A 25,141-nucleotide genomic window follows, 5' to 3' on the forward strand; every position below is an offset into this window, starting at 1 on the left:
AGGGACTAGTTAGTATTAGTAGCAGAAGTACTAGTCCGGAAAGTAAAACCCCCAGAGTCCATTTTGTAACTTGGACTCTGGAGTCCTGCCATCTGCTGCAATTTCAGAGGAAATGGCAGAAATTGGCGATCCTGTACGACTAGAGCACACAGCCTGTTCCGTCCCAAAATGTGATGACAGCATAACCATCTGTACGATTAATCCTGTTCTAAAAGGGTTAAAGAGTAGCGTGATACAGTCTGAAGCCTTAAGAGAACGGAGCAGCACAGCAAGCGGGGCGCGGCACGCTTAAAATATTGCTTCCGTCTGTCAGCAAACAATAAAGAACAATTAAAAATCAAGGGCAGAACAATAATTACTGTTTATCAAATTGCACACGGACTAAGCCAGGAGCTACATGGAGGATTGGAACCCCTTCAGATAATAAGAAATAAACTGTAATGGCTGTAATAACCCTAATGCTGTAAGGGGTGGGGGGGTCTAGCTGCAGTCGTACTCTGATCTAAAGGAATTTATATTCCTCAGATTTGGAATAAAACCTGTATGGGACCTGGGTACAAGCAACCATAAAGAATAAAAACACCCTCAAACAACCTGGTTAGTCCAGGTTGGTAGGATTATGGGGTTTGGGTGATAATTCGATATCATGTTAATATCATCTTTTTATCATCACGAAACTGAGACACCATATTATGATGCAAAATTATGATCATATATATTTTGCCATGATCATGAGATCATATCATCATAGTTGAGGGACATTTGAGCTGATGAAGATTTATGGTGTAAATTGAAGGCGCAGTTCAATGTGATTAAGCTCAGTTGGATTCTTAAAGATGGGAGTTAAGAATTTATGAAACATATATCTTGATATATGTGTCATAAAGTGAGCGACAAGGCGGTGAAGACGAAACACCCGTTAGGTGCAGCAACACGCACCTGGCGAGGAGGGTGACGGCGCCGGCCACCACGGGCGAGGCCACGCTGGTCCCAGAGAGCGAGCGGCAGCCTTCCTTCATCCCCGAGCCCCGGACGCCCGAGCCGTAGGTGACGATGTCCGGCTTCACCCTGCCGTAGCCCCCCGGCAGCTCCTGGAGCGAGGGAGGAGAGGGAGGGAGAGATGAGACAAAACCGCGTCCATGAGGAGCCGTCTGTTCTGTTTGATTTCGTTTCTCCCGGTGGCTCCGGCTGAACGGGCGGAGGAACAGTATTGTGGTGGGTGAATTCCTGGGTGTTTAAGATAAAAAAAAAAAAAAATTAAAATAAAATAAAAACAGGTGCGCGCGTGAGCGAGGGTAAGAGCGAGAGAGCGAGAGAGCGAGAGAGAGAGGGAGGTAAAGATAGCGCGAGGTGTCTGGCGTGACCCACCCAGGTGGTCATGCCTCGGGAGGAGAACCGAGCGATGTTGTCCTCAAAGTCGATGCCTCCCACCCCGATGACGTCCATCTGGTCCGCTGGGTTGTTGAGGGTGCTGATTTTAGAGAAGGAGCCAGAAATAAAAAGAAAAGAAAACATGGGCCAGCGCGACTTTCTGTGGGACGACAGTGTTTTTTTTAAGGAAATGGAAAAGCTCTACGTAAGGGGCAGAGCTGCTCACGTACCCGTACAGGGGTCCGTCGTTGCCGATGGCCGAGACCATGATGACTCGGTTGGCCGTGAGCTCCCACACCTGTGAGAGGGGGGAAAAAAAAACAAAAAAAACTAAACTGCTTAAGCACCGGTAATCCCCCCCCGACTAGAGGGTCCTTGAGCAAAAAATCCCCCCCAAAATAACAACCAATCTTCACAACCTCAAGAGGCGGATTTTCTGATGCTTGATCCTGCGCTGACCTCCTTGTAAAGGTCGTTGAGGGTCAAGAGAATCAAGGCAGAAAAATACAGGCTACTGCTAGCTATGTGAATTGGCATGTCGGGTAAATAAATAAAGATACTTTAACCTGATATGGGTTAGGAAATGTACAAGTAAATAACACACACACACACACACACGCACGCACGCACGCACGCACGCACGCACGCACGCTTGTGGCAGAGCAAAGTTGCCCGGCTTGTTCTCTGGCTCCATTGCTAGCTCTGTTAGCTGTTCTAGCTGCCCAGCCCAATAGGAAACCCATGCCAAAGCTAATGCTCGCTTGTTAGCCCTCCACTTTAACTGTAACATTCATATGAATTTTTTTTTTCTTATTGAAATATTCAAATACATATTTTATAAATGTATTTGTCATTTTCAAATGTTATTGAATTACGATTGGCAAGAAAAAATGTATAGTTTAATATTATACTTGTTTTCTTATTAAAAATCAAATAATTTGATATATGGGAATATCTAAATAAAAACATAAGCAAATATCGGATACTGTCCGACAATAATATATAATATTCTTTATGAAAGTAGAGATGTGAATGTGTGCTTTTGAACAAGTCCACTACCTCAAGAATAATATTGTTTTATTTTATGTAAAAAACTTTTTTAATTATTGCTTATTTTATTATTGTTTACTAGTGATTCTGCTGTTCCCTGCTACAAGCCAAAGAAAAAGTCGTTAATAAAAATCGAAAATTTTGTTCTAAACCTATTTCTCTGAATGGAGCAATATAAATGTGAATTATTTCCTCAACATTTGAATGGTGTTTTTATTATGCCACTAAAAACTAACAAGTATAAAGTAAAGAAACAACATTTTGAGTTTGGGATGGTTTACCTCCACTTTGGGACGGTTAAAATAGTTGTTCGGGACGGTGGTGAAAAAAGTCTGGAGCCCTGCCGAGCTGACACTGCGTTTAACGGAATCCTGGAGAACTGTAACGCCTGCTGTGTTTCACAAAACCCTGAAAACTATAATCGGTCACAGAAGGCATTTTCGCACCGCAGGAAGTTCTAAGAACCTTTGGAGGAACCGTCCCTTTTAGTTAGTGTCCACACCGCACGACCCAGGAACGATCGTATTTGTTAAAAGACCGTTCTTGACACCTTATCTAAACAACACAAGAGGAACCTTCAGTGACGTACGTGCAATACGATTTTATGGAACCTCGGAAACCTGTAATACTAAGTGTATTGAAGAGTGTCTGGGGCACGGCAACCACTGAACCAACGAACATGGATGAGGTCTCGTTGGAACTGGGACGTTTCAGACATCTTGTGGTTCAAGTTTGACCCCATTGGTGTGTAGTGGTTGCGCAGGACTCGCGCTGGTTCAAGAAGACAGGGTTCAAGAAGACAGAAGGGCCGATGCTGCATTCAATGGAAACTCAGAAAATTGTGGCTTGTTTTAGTAGTGATGCTGATGTAAAGACAAGTGACAGCACAAACTGATGCTACATTCCATGGGAAATCGAAAATTTGTAATTGTTGTCGACACAAAGTCATGGTGTGTTTTACGGGAACTCGGAAAACTGTAATTCGTATCTAACACGACCAACCTGGACCCCATGTATTGCCTCCTGCAGCTACATTATTATAATTACTATTATTATTGTAAAATAAATAATTATTTATTTTAGGAGAACACAGTTACAAATACTACAGCCGATGTGTCCCGATTTTTTAATCAGTATAATAAACAAAAAAAACATTGATTATTTATCCTGCACTTGTCTGTTTGAACATTGTTATTGCTGTTTACAACAAAAACAAAAACACAGTGTTATTTTTGCCATCCAATGAGTCATTTTCATTTTCCGAAGTAGCGCCACGTTCCTTCCTGCATCCATGTTTGTTTACACTCACTCCCACGTGCAGATACCGTAAAGCATCCTGACCTCAGATATTGCAGAGAGCAGTTCCACTGATTTGCGACATGACAGACTGTATGTGCAGCTGTCCTATCATGAGATCACGCAATGTATTTGTCATTGACAGACAGCAGATATACCCAATGAGACCATGATTTCTCCGTTGTTTACACTTACTCCCACGAGCAGATAACGTCAAATATTGCTGTAAATATTGCTGTAAAACAGGTCTGCCGCTCATTTGTGACATAGAAAATCAAATACACCTCTCTGTTAAACACGGACTATAATTCAAGACGGTACTACACTTACACCGTTTGAACGCTGACAAGATATTTCCTGGCGGATAATTAAATCGGCAAGACCTGGCAACCCGCCACTCCGCACATGGAGCTTCTCACTTCAAGACCGTATTACCGCGGCGACGCCATCCATCCCAGCGTCCAGATCCAGGTTACAGCAGGGAATTGCAAATCACCTTGTCGACAAAGGGGTGATCCATGAAGTCGGGTCCCCCGATGCTCAGGTTGAGGATATCAATCTTCTTCAGGATGGCGTAGTTGAAGGCATCAAGGAACCAGGAGGTGTAGGACACCTGATGGGGACGGAGACACACGTCACACGCCGCACAACTCACAATGCAGCGCTAGGCTTACACACGCTGTCCATCTATATGTCTGTTTGGAGACAAGTCTAAAAAGATGAAATGATCATTTTTAGAACACTGAGAATGTCCGACTGCGCCACAAACATTTTTGATGAGGACGCTTATCCGTAGTTTTGTTGCCCTGTTTGACGACTGGAAAGTTACCGGCAGGATTTTTAACTCCCTCGGCATTCAAGGTTGGAGAAAATGTTGCGTCCAACTCTCGTGCAAAATAACGTGACAGCCAACCCATCCTTTAAGACTGATTAAAAAGAAATCAAAAACACAGAAACATGTTTTTTGTTTCTGAAAGTAAATGCAGCACACAAATGATTTCCACCTTCCAGAGACTTATCAGAAAACTCAAAAAAGGCATTTTAAGCCACCTGTGCTTTATGTTTTTGTTTAAGAAATTATCAAATAAAATCGTTCCAGAATCAATTAATTAATTTTGTTTGTAAATTATTATGATTATTTTATCACTATTTTTCTTTATTTTTGCTTATCTGTCTATTATGTTTAACTCAAAAAGAATAAAGTATAAAAAGTCAAATTTAAGACGAAAAAAAAACAATATCGGTTGCACTATATTTTTTCTTTGACTGATTTTTCATCTTTGGATTCCAGAAGCAAATGAGAAGTACCCCTGTGCATGCTCACTGCTGTTCTACAGCTTCTTCCGCTACCGTTTCAAGGATTTCCTGTTGAAGGGCTTCTCCCTCTTGGTTCACTCCCGAGTTTGGTGCGTACCTGGTTGTTGGTGAAGACTCTGAAGATGTGCAGCTCCGAGTCGGGGGCAAAGCCCTGGCACTCCCTCATGCTGGCGATCACCCCTGCTACGAAGGTGCCGTGACCCAGACCTGAGGGGGGAACAGCATGGAGAAGGAATTATCAGTACGCGGCGGAGCCAGACACTTGCTACTCGTCATCAGCCATCTTCAACATTATCCATCTCGTCACTACTCCTCCTCCTCACCGTCGTCCAGCGTCTTCTCATTGGTCCAGTTGGTCCGTTCTTTCACGTTTTTAAAGTGAGGGTGCTTCTCACTGAGGCCCGTGTCGAACACCGCCACCTTCACTCCAGAGCCTGCACACACACGCACACGCACACACACACACACACAGTGTATTCTCAATGCTAAACTGCATTACAGCTTCTACATCCTGAACAATCGACATTGTTTTTGACCATTTCTATCGAATCATGCTTTTTGCTATTGGATTGTGTGTTCACAACTTACCCTTTCCCTGTTTTTTGGATGGCAACCACAATTCTTCACCCCACCGGCCAACCTGCTGGTTTCGCCAACCTTGTTTTTAAAGGATTTGACTGGATTCCGTTCCCTCTGGTTCTTTTGTTTTTATTTATTATGAATACTATTATGTCATTGTAGATGTTTTATGTGTTCTTGAATTGTGTTTTTGATGTTTAATTAATTTGTTGTACCACAAAGCAAACCACAGTCTCCACAATCTAGGAGACTAGTGTTGGTGATAATTACCTTTGTTTGGTTGCCATGGTTTTGCTAATACACAGAGGATGGAAGGATATGGATGGGATGGGATGGATATGGAATTGGCTTCAGTGTTCTACTTGGCTCAGTTATGGGGGCGCCGAGTCTTTTTTTTTGGGGGGGGGGCTCTTACCGGTGTGTCCCATCTGCCAGAGCACGTCTGCCTGCAAGATCTGCGCCACATGCCGTGGGATGGCTCTGAGCAAGCGCCGGCTTGAGTGACGGCCTGTAGCGTGCCAGAACCCGGAGCCCAGCGAAAGGCTGGTGCGGCGGAGGGGGCGGGAAGACTGCCATGACTGCCACTTCTGTGTCCAGCGGGTGGCATTGCACGGTGCGGTGGGCTCGGGTGCTGCGTGGATGGAAGAAGAAAATGGTACTTATTCGATATTTCATGGGGAACACCATCCATTTTCTCATGTAGGAGGTTTTTATGGCATACGATTATACTGTATATTCTGGTGTCATTTCAGTTGCACAGAAAAGGTCAAACAAGTGTACATTTTATTTCCTGGGGCATCTTGGTGGCTCAACCAGATAAGGCGCATACCATACGGCGGTATTCTTCTTCAAAAGCACCGAACCATAATGAGTATTGAACATCATTGTGATACTAGGCTGAAATAGGCTATCGCAGAAAATTACACCCCGACTAAGACCTGCAGCAAAAATGTCAAGTTACTTATTTTTCTACTTTTTTGGAACTTTGTGTGATGTCGCTCATGAAGAAAATGGATTTTTATCTTGATCATTAAGTTCCAAGGTCCCCAGACAGTCTCTTGAGTAGTGGGTCGACCGATATGTGTTTTTCAATGGCCGATGCCGATATTTAGGGAGCGAGGTGGCCGATGGCCGATATACTGTATAATGCATTTCATGTTGTTTTTTTTCATAACAAATGAGACACACAATTGCTGAACTTAAATTAACATCTGTTTAACACTAATGTTATTGTCTGCATCGTCTGTGCAGTGCACTGCTTTTAAATAAAAAAAGGTATCGCGTAAATAAATGTCCAAAGGTAATCAAAAAAGTAAACTTAAAAAAAAAAAAAAACAACTTATGAATGAAAAACGAAATAATTATAAACGAAAAAAATAAAAAATAATAATAAACAACGTCATACTAAAGTCTGGTCCGGAAATACTGTAGAGAGTCTCCCCGTTACAGAAGCGCAGGATTTATTATTTACAAGTAAAGTATTTACACAAAGAACATCTAGTTTTTACTCATTTAAGTCGCATAGAAATGGACAGTGGGGACACTGTTTTATTTTTTTTGGAACGGGACGGAACACCTTAACTCAGTTGTGTTTAAAATTGTGTTTCATACATGTAGGAAACAATCGAAAATAAATCGATCTAAAATACAGACACGCACGGGAGCCGGGGAACTGGCCCGCTGTCAGGAGGAGCAACGAAAAGCAACGGGGAGACGGTGTGACACAGCTCGGGACGCACAGGCAGGAAGAGCACCTGCGCCATGATGTCTGTGGTGCCCTTCATTTATATTTAACCGAACCAGATTTCCGCGATCGGGGCGCACACAGTACACGCGAGTGATTTGCGCTCCGTTCCCTTATTGAACCGAACCTAAAAAGAACTGTGTTACTGCTTTGTTTAATACAAGTTAGGAAACAGACAAAAATAAATAGATATAAAATAAAAAGACAAGAAAATCGCCATAAGAACGCGTGCACAGTGCAGTGCAAAACACTTCACTTCAATTCTCTTGAGTTAGGTTTACATTTTGCCTCAAGTGCAAAGTATTTCCAAACTGGACTTTTCTTTCAAAACCGGTTGTGGAGGCTGTGCACTTGCCATCGTTAATGAGCTAACACCATAACAAACCGGAGTGAATTCCATGAGAGAAGGCAGGGAGTGATTGAGAGGAGGCAGGATTATGTGGGCACAGCAGCGGTGTGTGTGTGTCAACTTGCTGTCAGAGAGAAGCGAGTGCGAGGAAGCAGCTGCAACTGGTACGTATATCGATAGTGTGGAAAATTTGTATTGAAACAGTTTTTAATATTCACAATCGATATGTCGACAAAAATCTATATTTTTGACAACACTAGTCTACAGACATTATTTGTTGATCGACCTCGTGAGCACAGGCATCTGCTGATGCCTAATATAGGCATATAGGCCCAATTAATCTGCTGAACAATCAATCGCTCGACCACTACTATAGAGTTCCATGAAAAGTAATCTGTACTTTGTCTGGGCTGATACTACAAGTTCAGGACTTGGTGGCAGTGAAAAACTGTGCAACCCTTGTGCTACTTGCTGTATTTATCTCTGGTCCAACCAGCTCTTCCCCTCATCAGCAAGGCACCAATTCTGTAACTAAAAGGGGCAATCCGTCTCCTTCCATCCTGATAGCCCATTATATTAATTGCTGCCGTCTCCCGCTAACCTAATCAGGATAACATATTGATGTCACACTCTCTGACCCTTGGTTCACCAGATTCCTTTCGCCCGTTATGATTATCATCTCATCAGCAAACAGCAGCAGAGCCCAGGTGGGGATTTGGTTCTTTTCCCATTATTTCCATCCAATTTTGGTCCAGTTTGAAATCCTAAGTCTTTGATGCCATGCCTGTTTTCAGACCCAATTCATTTATCATCCATATCAAGTATCCAGAACATACACAATCAATCTTCAACTTGAGTGTGCATTGTGTGTGTATGTGTGCATGCGTGTCAAACATCTACCTCTTACTCCTGAACCGTAAAACTCTGGTACAATTGAGTTGTGTGTGGACACACTGTAGCCCTTTATCCATTTCAAGGTACAGAGGTCCAAATTCGCCCAGCAACACACCATTACCACTGCATCCCCTCTTCCACACCCCCACGCCCCCCCCCCCCCCCCCCACACACACACACAACCCACTTAGTCATTTACTCACAACCAAAGGTATAAACACAGTGACGCTGTTGTGTTTTTCAACCATCGCCCACATTATACGAACACACAAACTCCCCCCTGTCAACCCCGACAACACTGGCAGACTGACTCCCACATGCACAAGATATACAATCTCCTTAAAAACCGGGAGAGAAGTACCTCCAACCCCAACCAGCTACACTCTGTATCTGCGCTGTACTTACAGGGGATGTATTTGAGCGCGCGGAACACCTTGCGCTGCGGTGTCACTCTCTTGATGTAGGGGTGGTCCTCCAGGGTCAGCAGGTTGCCCCGTGACGCTTGGCGGATGTGGACCAGCTCGAAGTCGCTGGGGAAGTCAGAGGCCGGGTTCTCCCGCGGCACGATGTTCCACTCCAGTGCTCCGTCGGTGGCACTCCGCAGGGCACTGCTGATGTACAGACGCCGGGCTTTGGCAGAGAAGTACCCTGTGAAGGCCACAATGTACTCTGGACAAGAAAGGGGGGGGGGTATCTTAGAACAGTGTTTCCCAACCTATTTCCTGCCACGACACACTTCTTACAATGAAATAATCCCACGGCACACTACCATCATGTTAACCACTAAAAACGTCAGTGAATCTTTGACTCAAACTGAAAATACATCACTCTCATTCATGGCTCACAGGAACCATTCGCTCCACACGGAGCCGCTGCCCTCCCTCGCTCACCGTGCATTAAACCAAGTTAATCGAATGAACAAAGAGTTTGAAAATTTGAACGACTCCTTTTAATGGGTGACTCGTAAAGAACCAAATCTTAAAAAGAGTCAAACATTTCGTCATGACAGTAATCACTATCAGAGTGAAACTTGTTCTGATGAACACAGAGCTGCTATTCTGGCTGGAAGTGATTAATTAGATGGATTAGGGCAGCCTTGCAATTTTGATCTTGTAGCACAAAAGCTCATTTCCATTATTTTATTGTTTTTAAGTGGGATTCTCAGGGCACACCTGGAAAGCTCTCACGGCGCACTAGTGTGCCACAGCATAGTGGCTGAAAAACACTGTCTTAGAAAACATTTGGTGTATAGATTGGGAAATCTCCTAAATAGGGCAACTGGAGTTCAGCAGATAATATTCTGTTTAAGGACAGGTACAATCTGTCAAATGATGGATTGCAGTTTTGGTTCATTGGCATAATCAATAGCAGCAACAAATAATTATAGGTGTATATATATACACAAACATTTTTCAGCTAATGCTTGTTTACTCACAACGCCCACTCCATCAAATAATGATGAAAAATTGTGTTCTTTTAAAGAGCCTGTAAGACTCAACAAATGGAAGCTCATGAGACTTGTCCCATGAGTCACCTTTTTCACTCAAAGCTATCAACTAGCGTGTAATGTAAAAGCAACTTTCAGGAAATTGAATCCTAAATTCAGACGTTACGCCTATCCATAAGCCATCCACCATACCTCTGATGACATCCTGGAGGGATTTGCTATGGTACAAAGTCATATCTCATGGACAAAAATAATACATCAATAAATAAATCAGAGCGCTAAAGATTATTGTAAATCTACTCTGTAGTAATGTGAACTTTTATTGCACATTTTAACATTCATCGTCATATTTCAGGGGAAACACTGCCATTTTATTATATTATATTACACTATACAGGTATGTAGTGAAAGTTGATGAGATGGTTATACTACTAAGTGGGGGGTTGAAATATAGACTATAGGGTGTAAAATACATACATATGTATGGAACTTGATTTCCATCACTTCTTACGCAACATTGTATTTAAGGGTGATGGATTGGCTTTTTTGCCTTAATCTGTCACACAATAACAACAGTTCAGATTTGTTCGGATACAAATCTGCACTTTCATATCTTAGAAGGTTCAAATCCCAACGGGCACCTACTGTATGCAAACATGACAGTGACGTAAATATTTCCTTATTATTACACAACTCAACAAAATACGTGCCAGGCAATAAACACTGGCTTGCTTGTATTTTCCCGTTGAGGTGATATGCAGCCGGAGCTGTAGAGCAAGTAATGTAAACTGTAAGGTTGGGTCAAGGCGTACTCTTGCCAAATATACAATAGCCACAATGAAGCCATTATTGACCGACACTAAAGCGTGTCTGACAAGAAGCTTGCGTTTCTAACCTTGAGACGTTGTGATAGATTGTGCCCTACGGCTATGAATATACAAATACAAAAGCGATGGCAGGGAAAAACTGCCATGGGTGGGGGTGCAATCCAGGGTTCCAATGAGTTGGATAATATCATGTTTATTGAGGCTTATTGAGGTTATTATTTATGTCCTATCTGCCTTCTGCAGTATTTGCAGAAGGCAGCGCTTAAAAGCCAAGCAGAAATGTCTGAAGCAGAATTATTTTTTTTTTTTTTATACATTTACAATGTTCAATATGAAAAAGAAACTGTTCTTCACGAGGTGTAAGTTTATTATTCCACTATTATAGGCTTTTTTCGATAATAGTGGCATAAAACAGTGTCTATTTTGCCCAGTGGCTCCGACTTGAGACACCAGTTCAACAGCCTGGACACTTCTGGTAATAGAAGCTGTAATGAGAGGGTTCTGGATGGCATGGTAGGCGTAGGTGATATAATGAATAATAAAATTTATAGAGGAAACTTGGACACATAAAAGCTAGTAAACCCTCACCATGTTCCACCACCCTGGTGGAGAACTCGAGTTTGACGGTGAGCTGAGAGCAGTTGGATGCCAAGGGGGGCAGAGCACCTGTGTTGGGGGCCTGTCCTGAGGACAGTTTGGCCCCACCCCCTGGTTCAGTCCCCACCATGGGTAGGCAACCAGCCAGCAGTGCCAGAAGCAGGGATGCCCACACGGGAAGCAGAGACATTCTGTGTTCCCAGATAGTATGCGCCATTCGATGAGCGACTCCAGAAGGACGGTGGCGCCGTTTTTCAGACGAATACCGAGCAGCCGAAGGCAGGGCGTTGGATTAGAGTTAGGATACAGCAGTTCAGGTCCAGAGCTCCGAAATATGAGTCCGCATTGCGCACGGCCGAGCAGCTTGATTCATTTCTTTCTGCGTTTCCTCTCCATGTTTGTAGTCCAGTGTGGCAGTCAGTGGAGGGGCCAGACGACAAACATGGCTGCCATCTTCAGGAGCAGAATGTGACACAGGTAGTGATGGGGGGTGGGGGGGGGGGGCTGATCCTCAGTCCTAAAAGTAAAGATGGTTTTGCTCAAACTAGAGATTTGCTCTGGGACTTCTTAGAATTGTATTATTTGTATCCCTGGAGGAAAGAAGATAAAGCAGTGTTAACACAATACTACAAAAAGAGACAAGCTCATTCAGTTTTAAACGCATTTACATCATGTTGAATGTACAAGCTTTTTCAGTCCAAACAAATACCTTCACCAGACTTCAAAAAGTTTGAAATTCAAGAAAGAAAATGGTGCACAGTAAATGGAAAGTGCTCTCCCTGTATGAGAGCAGGGAAGCAGAATGAAATGGGTAGAGAGTGGTGGAGGAATGCTATATGAACCACTCCTTTCTCATTCAGACAGTCATTAAAGCGCTCTGGGCGCTCTCGGGGCAAAACACAGCTACCACGCAGAAAGGACAAGTCAGGTAGAGTATTAATTCTTCATTAAGGGTGACAGGGCTGGGCGTGTCCCGTCCCGTCCACAGAACAGCCAAGATAAACCCATCGCTGAGCGCCTGAAGCCATCCCACTCATAACACCAGCACTGAGATATATGGGCCAATGGCCACTATACAGCCTCACTAAAAACATCTTCTCCCAAACTGTAAGCTATTGAAGTCACAAGTGTGGCAGAGAAGACTTCAGTCTCTCAAGAATTTTTTTTTTTTAACTATTAAAAGAAACAACCTTGGTACTCGCACTGGGGAATATATAGATGAAATATCAATACCATGATATGAGACTAGATCGTCTGGGATTTTGTTATCGTAATATAGTTTAATGTATTCTTAAATGTTTAAATTGTTTTCTTAGATGTCTTTAAGGCTGAATTACAGTAAAGGAAAGCAATTTTCTAAACTTCATAGACTGTTGTAGCTGTTTTGAACGCCTCTACCTGCTTGGTCATACTATTCACAATGCCAATGATTGTTTCCGAAATATATAGCCCTACTTGGTACACTAAAATCCATCCTACAATAAAGAAAAGGGAGGCAGACTGGTGGTTTCGACCAACCTGCTGGGCAGACGGCTTCAGGGGGTTCCTCGGTTTAGATGTTTGAAGTCTGGACTCCCACCCCCCTCCCTGCCCATACCTCCATCCCTAGACTCCCACCCCTTTCTCAGGCAAAGCTTGGTGAGATAAGAAGCCGATTTTCAGAGCCCGAGGACTACAAGTAGAACGAACACACACACACACACACACACACACACACACACACACACACACACACACACACACACACACACACACACACACACACACACACACACACACACACACACACACACACACTTTGGAGGCGCAGCAACAACAAAGAAGGATATAGAGAAAGCTCACTTGTAGTAGGCGGGTCCATATTGGGTGTGAAACCAAGATTTATGTAATCCAAATCCAAGAGCTTTAAGCCATGCAGTGGCTATCTTTCATATAACCGTTGGGAAGGCACCTATATAGCCTACATAAATTTAAGGAAAATGGATATATGCTTGCTGGCATTGTTCCACACAAGCTCGTTTAGAGGCCAGTCCAGGGATTAGGTTGCGTCTTTGAGCCTCCCAGCACAAATTGAATGTTAATTTGGCTTGACTGCAAAGCTGCGTGGCTGAACAGAGCACATATGCAACATGTTCCAGTGTTTAATGTTCAGTTACATGTGTGTATGTGTGTGTGTGTTCCAGCGTTTCCAGTTGTCATGACACTAGTATAGTTTTAGTTTGTATTCGCCGTCAGATTCTTGGTCTTTATCGACAGATGGGACAAAAATAACTATATAGCTGCTAATTGGACATTCTGTACATGACATCAAACAGTGATTGGTTTGTTTTTTTGCCATGATACAGACATACCAGAATTAGAAAAGGTACAAAAGAAAACGCAGAAAAAACAGGTTCCTGCCTGAACAGCAATGGAGCTACTGACTACTGGTTTAGGACCCGGACTGTAAAACAGTCTTACTGGTAAGGGCAGGGCTGTAAAGGAGAAACTGTGACCACTTGTGTCAACAAGACACCAAGCCGCAAAATGATGAGAGAAGACGCCAGGGGGCTGCTGCAAAGATTAGTAGCTTTACACCACCTCCAATCAGGAAGAAAAAGACCAAAGACAGAGATCAAATATGGTTTCACAGGCTCTGGGCTTATGGGTTGGTGTTTTGGATAGAGATAAACAGCGCCTTGGGTTATTATATTATATGCTTAGGTTTCATTCTGTATGCGTTTCAGTATGAATATAATCAGGCAGATAGATAGATAGATAGATAGATAGATAAAACGATGACGTAAAAAAGTAACTCAGTATGTCAGGGGTAAAAACACAGACATACTGATGTTAAAGCTCTGAAATCTTTATCAACAAACAAAACTTTATCAAACTGACAAAATACACAGAACACCTCCGTGTGGCTAGTCTGACTTGGTCAACTCATACATTTATATAATCGCCTAATCGAGGCTTTTTGCAAAATCGTTACGTTCGATAATCATAATAATGTTTTCATCCAAATGTCAAGAGATTTTTTAAGCCAATCTGAGGGTGTTAGAACGAACAGAATGTGGATTTGGCAGGTTTCCATCCGTTGAGCCGAGGAAAATTGACTATATGTCTCCAAAAAGATGTGTTCTGATGTTCAATGCAAACAACTGGCACTTCTTTGTAAGGCGGACGTGTGTTATTACACTAGTACGGGCTTATACGATGACAGTGCGACAATCACTTCGTTAATCGCAATGGCCTTTGATGAAAACGAACCGTCCACTTAAACGCTCGCGTTGACGTTGATCCCACAACCGCGACAGCCGCAGACAGCGTGTTAAATGTGCGAAAATAATGTAAACAACGCAGCGTGCTAATGCAGATCCTGCTCATCCCATGCGCAGCGTTAGCGCGCTAGCTAGCGTTTCATCTGGCGTGGCGGGCTGCAGTGGCCGATTCACCGTTCATACTCACCCAGTCGATTGGGTCCCACGATATATCTGTGCCCGTGTGTGTTGTTACCGTCCGTGCGAGATGCGCTCCCCCGGCAAATCTGCACTTTTAACACCCACAGAACAAAAAGCTCGCAGCGGCAAACTGAGCCGTACAGCACTGACGTCTGCGAGACCCCCGGGTTGCCAGATCTGTTTTACCCATCCTCCGGAATCGGGGAATTCGTTTGGACACTTTCATCGATTGAATTGGTTAAACAAAAACAAACAAAACAAACAAACAAACAAAACAAACAACAAAAGGACACCGTGTCAGTTCGTTGGCTCTCAAATCAAAACGTCGCCTCGTTGCTGTAGCAGAGCTCAGCTAGCACCGCCCACCCCATTTTTTTATTTATTTTTTTTTTTTAAGCGCAGAATGACGCTTTTGGACAAACCTGGCAACCATAGCGTCCGCCACAAATCCAATCCAGTTCGCGGGAGCAGTGCAGAGGTTTGGCCGACAGAGGGCGCCACGACTCTGACCTCCGTGGGAATGGTTGTTCAGATCATGGAGTGTAACGAGTCCAACGGGCTCATTTAGAGGACACATAAAGGGAAATGATGCCTTTACAAATCAAATAACCATTTAACTTGTATAATAGTTTCCATCCCCAATGGCCATACTGTGAGTGACAATGGCGGTAAAGACAATAATTCCATCCGTTCCCAGAGGTGAAGTAGGACGCCGCCATTGTGAGGGAAAAATGAAGCCTCCGTTGAGAAATCACCCTAACCACACACCAGCACAGGGAACAGAACAACACCATGAAGGGCACGAGACTAGTTAACATTTGAGTTTGTTTTATTGGCACATCTTCATACAACACGGGCTTTGCCAGTTCACACATCAAAGAAGTAATGGAATGAACTAAAATCAAGTTAATGGTTAAAGGATCAAGGTTATTAGTTTAGATGGACACACGATAAAAAAACAACAACTGTATCTAGGTAACAGTGTTCTGTTGGCTACTTCATTTAGGACGAGGACATGTACACAATAAAAACAACAAGAATCACATGAATATATAAAACAAAAAAATTGAAAGGAAACAAATGTACAAATGCATTTACATTTTGCAAAATTGCTAAAAAAAAAAATACTAATTGGTAATTTGTTGGTATAGGCTAGATTCTCAACATTGGGAATCCCAACTATTGACGCAGCATTATTTTTTCTTCTCCCTTTATATTCGGACAATTACAAAATATTTAAAAAATTAAATCAGTACGTTCTATAAATGTTTTTATCTGTCACGAATTGAGCTTTAACTCAATTTTAAATTCACTTAAAATGGATGATTTGCTGAATGTATAAGTGAAGTACAGGCAGAGTACTGTGGTCATACTTAAATAGTTAAGTGTATATCACAGGGTGTCGGCAGGTATTGAACAGACCCATTTAATTCTTTAAGACTAATTTTAACAAGATTGATTAACAACACTGATTTTTGGACTAAGTAATCTCTCCTTATAAGACATGTTGACTGATGCAGAAGAACCTGACTCATTTTGACAAAAATAAATAAATGGATAAATCAGACTATGATAAAGGGGCGGTTTGGTGGACACAGATTAAGCCCGATCTTCGACTGAATCACACTTTTAATCCGGACTCACTGAAATGGCCTCTCACTCATGGTTTAAAATAGTCTCAGGCTTGCCTTAGTCTGGGTTTAAAAAGAAATCAGACTTCCAGAAGGAAGATTAGAGATCATCTAGGTATAAGTGAAGGCTTAACTTAAACCTGGACGAGAGGCAGGTGTGTTTTTGTATTAATGGATGTGGGCGTCCAGGTCCAACCCTGAGGGAGGAAATGGATTATTTGCACCAGGAGCAGACAGAAGGAGCTGACCAGTCCTTCATTACCTCAGTCTAGGACTTCCTGGTCTACAACTCATTCATCCTGAATGAAGCAACATCCCAGAATGGCATTTTTAAATTCTGGATTCATTTCAGTAGGATTCATTTAGTCCTGATTTAGATTAAACCCTGTCTGTGAAAACCGCTCCAATATGTTCATGTTGAAATTACGCAAATTCAGACGTAAGAGTATTGCATGACTTTCAAGGCCTAATATTTGTCAAGTTGATTTCAAGACATTTTAAGCACCTGCAGACAGCCTGTATTAAAAGCCGTTCAAATTACACTTTCCTTCCCTACCGCCCCGAATGCAACCACAAAATGAAGTGAGACTGACAGCAAAGTAGTGAGAAAGAGGGCAGAAAATATTCCACCTAGAGAGAAGAATACAGCATTTTTAACTTGTGTCTAGAATATTGTCAGGGACAGTGAAAGAGCATTCCAGAATAAGCAAAAAATAAAAACTATAATCATTTTCCGACATAAAAAGGAAAAATGAGGTCAGTTGATGTGGCTCGGTTCGATTTCCAGTATCCTTTTTCAAAAAAAAAAAAAAAAAAAATGTTCACAAAAATAAAAAAGGAAGTGCTTTACAAATTCCCGGGCGGATCACAACTCACAGCAAACTGCTCGTACGCGTCTGCAAAGACCACATGAGACGACTGCGAGTGAGGGACAAAGCGGCACGTAGGGAGAACCGAAAAAAGCCCCGGCGGTCACGGAGCCCGGACTCGTAATGAACTTGTCAAAACAGTGACAGCACTTCCAAGATCCAGCCACTGTGAAGCGTGCGTGTGTGTGTGTGTGTGTGTGTGTGTGTGTGCTTTTTTTTTTTTCCCCCTCTCTCTTTCTTTTTTCCCCCCAAAAGTAATCTCAGTTTGACCTCTCTCAGGAAGTGCTTTGCAACATAACAGGAAAACCAGTGACCAAAACAAATATGGCCAGGCCCTTTCTCCCAAATTTCCAACCTCAGGCGTACTGTATGTTTTGAAGCGGAGCGCTGGTGCAGGGGGGGTGGCTTTTCGGAGCGGATCTCGAATCCAGCGTTTAAAATCCACTTAAGACGGGCGTTGGGTGAGAGGATCATTCAGAGTGAAAGAAAAGAAAGGAAAAAAAAAAAAAAAAAAAAAAAAAAAAGTTGTGTTTATTTTTAGAGCCGAGGCACAAAATCAGATTTTCACGTGCACCGAGACGTTGTGACGTCAACAGAATCGTTGGGAAATTCCTTAAAAAGAATCAATAAAATAGGCTCAATTATTAGACTGATATTTTTGTGAATATCAATCTTGTTTTTTTTAATAGTGCTTCATATCTATGGCTTTATACTTTGGTCCTTAATTCTGAGTCTCCACCCACTAGGAGTGTTTTCTACATGCAAATCAGAGTCACAATGCAACCATAGGCTGCTCATCCTTGGAGACTGTTCCTAGAACCAAGATGCATTTCTTTGAATTCCCATTAAAAACAACCGGGGGTCGTGGTAAAGTGTATCAGGAATAATAACAACAACAACAACAACAATAATAATACCGCCACCTTGAAAAAACCAGAAGGATGAACCAAACCGCTTATGCTTCTGTACCGCAGAAAGGGTTGAGGAAACCGTATTAGTCACTGACCCTTCAGCCGAGCGGAGGACGTCGCTCCGTTCGGTGAAATGCATTCGAGATGAAAAAAAAAAAACGCCTCAAACTCAGCCTTCAAAGAAAAGAAACGGATTAAAAAAAAAAAAAAAAAAAAGAAAGAAAGAAAACGGAGCTTCACAATCTTTTGACATCTCTAAGCGCTGGCATTTTCAATGGCGCGAAAATGGCGAGATCACACAAGTTTAGACATGACTATGATCGTTTCATGTTTGGCCCTTCGACGACACGCTGGTTTTTTTTTTGTTTGTTTGTTTCGCAGTGCGCTCAGTTGCCCGCTTCCTCCCTCAACACAATAATAAATTCACAGCAATTTTCGAAAACATTAAAGTAAAAAGAAAAAAAACAAAAAAACAAAGAAAGAATTAATAATGAGCAGCCCCCCCCCCCCCCACCCCCTTCATTTAAGGCATCCTCTTTTTTTGTTTTCTTTCTTCTTCGTCTTCATAGAAAAACCCCAGTTACCCAGAATTCTGTTCAACAGATCAATGTGTCTGGTCATCATCCAGTGACCATTTGAATGGAGACCAAAGCATCACGGCTACAATAATAAATAAATATGGAGTGACACAGGGAGTGGAGGAGGAGTCGCGTGCGTGGAGTGGAGAGCGTCCTCTTTGGCCAGAGGTGGGGATGAGAGGAACACGCGGAGGAACTCCACTGTCGTGTCTTTGGAATTTCACGGGTCTCTCACCACCAGGCCCCCGTCGGCCATGACACCGTCTTTATGAAGTGGAGGTTGCGGCCGTGGTCTACCTGTGTTGTACCTTTGCCTTTCAGCAACATTTGCCACCTATTTCTGCCGTTGCTGGACGACCCCAGTCCAACTTTCTCAAGTAGGTGTGGAGCGCCGGCCACAACTTTAAGTCGGGCCGGTTGAAACTAGTTTTTTATTTGGGGGGGGGGGGGGGGGGGGGGGGGGGGGGACGTTGTATTGCTCTCGCAAAAACCTTAGCCATTGTACTGCTGCTGGTAGCGGCGGTTGAGTTCGCGGAGCTCCTTCTCTCGCGCCCGCCGGGCCTTGTTGGACTTGGTGGAGCGGCTGGAGCGCGTGGACTGCGCCGACTTGGTGCTGTGGCAGCGCGAGGAAGCCCTCTTCAGGAGGTTCTGGGAGATGGAGCGCTGCAGGTTCTTCATGGAGGAGGAGGCGGCCATACTCACGACCCAGGGGTGCTTGAGGGCCTGGCCGGCCGTCAGCCGCTCGCTGGGGTCCACAGTCAGCACGCGGTCCACAAAGTCCTTGGCCAGGTTGGACACGCTGGGCCACGGCTAGAGGGAGAGAAGAATCCAAGGTGAGACGACTGAAACTTGTGGTCTGCTCAGGGCTGGACAGTGGATTTCAAGTACAGATATTGTGATTTCATCAACATTCATCTCATTTTCTTGGGACCGGTTATCTTGAGTGTAACCCTAGTTTTCTTGCTTTATTTTCCCCAAACAAAAAACATTTTGAATCACCTAAAATTCCATAATCAAGGTTAAATTCATTGTTTCTCAATTTGTATAATAAATTATTTAAATAGAATTTACAAACTTAAAAAAAAAAATAAAAGTTCTGTATGCATTCTGCACACACAAGCACACACAAGCACACACACACACACACACACACACACACACACACAGACCATTGGCGATCGTGCAAAATTAGTTTGTGCTGTATATATATATATATATATACACACATATATATATATATATATATACACATATATACATATACATATATATATATATATATACATATATATATATATATACATATATATATATATACATATATATATATATACATATATATATATATACATATATATATATATATATACATATATATATATATATACATATATATATATATATACATACATATATATATATATATATACATATATATATATATATACATATATATATATATATACATACATATATACATATATATATATATATATATATATATATATATATATATATATATATATATATATATATATATATATATAAAATTCATTTATTTTTCTATTAGGCTTGGGTCCATTTATGGTGAGATCGACTCCATCGATCGTGAATGACATTGGTGACATGTGTTTTTTTTGTTTTTTTAGTATATTATAATTTTATACATATATATATGTATAAAAAACATTTTGTTGCCGAAGCCATGTGCTACAGAGGTAATATGACGTTGAATGTCACTGAATTTTTACAATATCCTATCCGCTGAATGAAATTCAGTCAGTGCAATAGAACTATCAAATTTGATACCCAACCCGACACCTGCTTAAAATCTGATTCTGCAGTGTACTTTCAAATATGAAAAGCTATAGATACACTCAATGAGATACAGCACATAGTTTGATATCATGTCCTGAGAAAAGGGAATACGAAGGTCAGATAAAAAAAAAATGTAACTTTAAAACCCCACGGGAAGCGCCAGTAATTGCACAGATGTTGTTGCTGGAAAACACATTTACATGTACTGAGGCAGAGGGGACACAAGGGGGCGGCAGAGAGTCAGACAGGTCACAGAGGCGTGAGGCGCGAACATCATCGAGATCTATTTTGGCCACTCCACACCATTTTAACGGGAGTCCTCCTGGTCGACCAGCATTCGTATTGTTATGATTTGTGGGGCAGTGTCCACAGGTCGTTGTATTCAAGTATTGGTCAAGTATTGTTTCGTGAAATTTAAATCAGGGCTACAAAAAAGGGGGGAAAGAAGCCCCTAATAAACTGCTCTCCACACTATTTTTGAAACGTGGATCACCACCTTGGATCCAACAAACTGAGTGTGATTCGACCTACTGCCAGAAGAGAGGACAAGGACGGACACACACACACACACACACTCTGATATGCAATTCCCTGATTTGTGAGCAGCTGGGTTTTCAATCTTCCAGTAAACGACTACTGCATGCACGCACGCACGCACGCACGCACACACACACACACACACACACACACACACACACACACACACACACACACACACACACACACACACACACACACACACACACACACACACACACACACACACACACACAGTAAATCATCAGTGTAGGCCAAACACATAGGACACATATACAGCACTCAGATATACACATACCCCCCCAGCAACCGCTATAATATTCTCAAGGCATGATTAGTTTTTACGCCACAATTGTAAATCTGAACATTATTTATCACCGGCATAAAGAGGTGTCCCCAAAACAAGCTTATTCCAGTTGGCGCCACATCAGCCCGACTCGCTTTAACCGCATAATCTTACAGGTTGAGATCCCAAGACGAGTTACTGGTCTGTTTGCGATTGCTCCGAGGGAAGAGATAAATCATCCAGTCGTAAAACAAAAAAACTTAACTCTGATTGGCCAAGTCAAACAGCATTTGACGCCTAACATTTGACGAACATCTATGACCGAAAAACTCTTTAGAACCCAATTTCAATACCAGTGTGAGAATTACAGTGAATTATTGTGTCATTGAAAACAATAATTATTTACTTATTCAAATTGCAACTGTGTCTCACTACCATAAGGACCAAATTCAAAGCTAACCTAATATGGGCACAGCAGGCGCCCTGGCCTGTTTCTTATATGTGAGGCCTGCGGGGACTGGTTCACCACGCATGTGCACCTACACTGGTCCACACCTGGCGTCCAGCCTCTGATCTACCAAGGCCTTTGTTGCTTTTCTTCCACAGAATGCTCAGTTCCTTCAATCTACTTTTTTGCTTTTCATAACCAGAATTCTCATTAGGTTGAGTAATGACAAGCCTGTTTGTGGGTGCCATGTGACTGCTGAATTCTACAAATCTCTTGAATTTTTTTATTTTTATTTTTTTTTAAAGAATGAAGTAAACGTTGGCCTCTCGGTGGGAGGTATTTTCCAAAAACGGCCTTTTCGAAAGCTCATTATTTATTAGTCATTGTGACTAAATTGAGCTCCAAATGGTTCTATGTAACCACCTGCCCACCTGGCCTGAAATATAGGCCAAACAGTTCCCTTGATACAGGACATGAAGTAAGCACGGCACATTTTCAATACTACGAAATTGTCGAGCCGTGGCGAGACAGTATGTGGGGCAAACAGCGACCACGGGGCGCTTTACAAAGCTCCCTGGCACCATAAACATCCCACACTGTGAAACAAAGGAAAACAGCGACTCAGCATTCCTTCAACTAGATACGCAGATAGAGCATAAATTATTATCCACCAGCACACACTCCAAGGGAGGGAATATTGACTCAGTGGAGAGGACAAATAAATTGGGAGTGGGTGGAGAACAGTGAAGGGGGTGGGGCTGTGTGGAACAGTTATGGATGTCAGCTGAGAGGCTGTGAGAGTTCGCTTTTATGGGGCATAAAGTTGTGCATGTGCCTGACATTACCAGGATGACACCATAAGGCCCCCCTCACACCGCCGTTGTGAGGAATGTATTCCAAACATGGGAGCAGTTTCCCTAGATTTCATGTTCAAGGCAGTGAATAAATAAGTGTTAGGACTGCCGATATTCCTCTATAATCCCATTCAAATTTGTATGCTTTATTATTTTTCATAAATCAATATATTCCAATTTTTAATACTAAAATGTAGTACTGCGGGGTGGGGGGGGGGGGGTTATGCACAGTCCTGCAGCTCCAATCAGAGGGATATGTTCTCCAAACAAAGGAAATAAATACTCAAGGTGTATTTAATTTACTCCGTTTCCTGCAGCTGCTCCGCTGAGGAACCAATCCTGAAAAAAATCCCGCCCGCATTCTCATGGCCCGGTGGCAAATGCCCCCCGGCCCAGCACAATCTGCGAGCCAGTGTTTAGGAACCTCTGCACTAGAGGACATTCCGTCGGTGATGGCCAGGTTTATTTCCTTTCTTCATCGCCACATCTGTGGAATTACTGGACATTCTGGTCAAACGTGCACTCTCCCTTGTACACACAGTGAAACGCCGGAGGAGAGGGGAACGCGCTGGTGCGCTTGTGCATCTCCGCCGACGCGGACTTGGCACACCGTTACCGGGAATATTTCTCTCTAATGTGGGTTCACTGTGCAACAAACCGGATGAACTTATATTCAGCTTTATTGCTCATCACATGTTATTTGATTTGCAAACGTTAGCCAAAACATTTATAATCATTTATTCATTTGTAAAAATCAAATAGCAATTCCAGAATAATGCATATTTTTGGAATATTTGTACGTTCTTTCAGCCCTAATAACTGTGGGGTAATAAGTGTGAGGAAACACGGCTCCTCACCTCTGCGGAGAAGCTGTACTTCCCCTTGAGGATCTGCCGGTAGAGCCGCATGCGGTTGTCGTCCTCGAAGGGCATGGTTCCACTCAGCAGGATGTAGGAGATCACGCCCAGCGCCCACATGTCCACGGCGTTGGTGTAGGGCTTCCGAACCAGGATTTCGGGGGCGATATACTCGGGCGTGCCACATGTAGTCTTCATCAGGCACTCGTCGCCCTTCTTGCGGCTGCTGGCCAAGCCAAAGTCGGTGATGATGATCTTGGAGTCGGCTCCCGGGTGGTAGTAGAGCAGGTTCTCGGGCTTCAGATCGCGGTGCGTGATGCCCAGCGTGTGCAGGTACTTGACGCCGTCCAGCACCATCTGCAGCACCCGTGTGGCGTCGCGCTCCGTGAAGGAGCCGCGGGCGATGATGCGGTCAAACAGCTCGCCGCCGGTGGCCAACTCCATCACCATGTAGACGCGCTCAGCCGTCTCGAACACCTCCATCAGCTGGATGATGTTAGCGTGGCGCACGCGCCGCAGGACGCACAGCTCCGACTCACAGACTTCGCGGCCCTCGCGGTAGCGGGTCTCAATCATCTTGATGGCGTATGGCTGACGCGTGCTCTTGTGCTCCACCCGCACCACCCGGCTGAAGCTGCCGCGGCCGATCAGGGCCTTGATGTCGTACTTAGCCGTGACCCGCGGGTCGAATTTGGCGCGGTACTTGGCCACTTTCTTCCGCTGGGGGTCGGCCGATTCGGGCTGGTTCTTGGGGGGTTGAGCGGAGATGGCAGACGCGGTAGCTTGCGCCTGGGCCTGAGAGGGGGAGGGGGAGTCTGCCTTGTCGCCTCCCCCTCCACCACCCACCTTGCTTCCCGTACCATCCCCTCGTATGAAATGTTTGTAGATGTCCGTCTGTGAGGGTTGGGGAAGGTCCACCTGGAAAATAAATTCACAATTCACACATTTCTTTTTTAAAGTACAGGTCTGCGCATGTAAAAGTTATATAAATATTCATTGTATTCACTACCCAATTACTGGCATGTTACATTTATTTACCTGTTTCTGGCTGGAAAGGGTAAGTCTATTATGCTCATGACCTTTCTCAAAAATCATTAGCAGGGTTGGCAGCGAGAATGCCATTACGACAAATAGTAAGTGTCCCACTGACCTTTTTGACCAGGTCCAGATGAACATCCCCTGGAGGTTCAGGGAGGACCTTGCTGTTCTTGCACCCCATCACATCACCTCAGGCTGCTGCCTAGCCAGCCACACAGGCCCCCAGCAGCCCTGCCACATCACCGCAACAGAGGACCCAAGACGGGGCAACCAACATCCAGGCCGTACCCAGAGTCAGACGGAGGGTTCATGAAGAGAACGGATTACGCCCGCTCCCGTCAAAAGAAGAGCAGGGAGGTCGCACACGTAACGGGCAATTGAGCTCAAGGAGTTCATCAAT

The 25,141-nt window shown here is 43.4% G+C and overlaps 2 protein-coding genes across 2 annotated transcripts in view; both read right to left on the bottom strand.

Annotated features, from left to right (window-relative positions):
* Nucleotides 1-15,062, bottom strand: part of mbtps1 (membrane-bound transcription factor peptidase, site 1) — a 28,638-nt gene extending 13,576 nt beyond the window's left edge. The window contains exons 1-10 of the mRNA XM_080001904.1: nt 14,922-15,062; nt 11,463-12,061; nt 9,006-9,269; nt 6,029-6,244; nt 5,358-5,468; nt 5,132-5,241; nt 4,214-4,330; nt 1,602-1,669; nt 1,369-1,471; nt 940-1,091 (exon numbers count right to left, since the gene is read on the bottom strand). Coding sequence (XP_079858030.1) covers nt 940-1,091; nt 1,369-1,471; nt 1,602-1,669; nt 4,214-4,330; nt 5,132-5,241; nt 5,358-5,468; nt 6,029-6,244; nt 9,006-9,269; nt 11,463-11,688 — 1,367 coding nt within the window. The 5' untranslated portion in view covers nt 11,689-12,061; nt 14,922-15,062. The remainder of the gene's footprint in view (nt 1-939; nt 1,092-1,368; nt 1,472-1,601; nt 1,670-4,213; nt 4,331-5,131; nt 5,242-5,357; nt 5,469-6,028; nt 6,245-9,005; nt 9,270-11,462; nt 12,062-14,921) is intronic.
* Nucleotides 15,063-19,395: 4,333 nt separating this feature from the next.
* pskh1 (protein serine kinase H1) lies at nt 19,396-24,922 on the bottom strand (the record flags this gene model as incomplete). The annotated part of the gene is made up of 3 exons (XM_080002676.1): nt 19,396-19,713; nt 23,704-24,621; nt 24,854-24,922. 3 exons carry the CDS (start codon nt 24,920-24,922, stop codon nt 19,396-19,398), a joined length of 1,305 nt encoding a protein of 434 aa, XP_079858802.1.
* Nucleotides 24,923-25,141: the final 219 nt, after the last annotated feature.

This window comes from Zeus faber (assembly GCF_960531495.2).
Source record: "Zeus faber genome assembly, chromosome: 6".
NCBI classification, from domain to species: domain Eukaryota; kingdom Metazoa; phylum Chordata; class Actinopteri; order Zeiformes; family Zeidae; genus Zeus; species Zeus faber.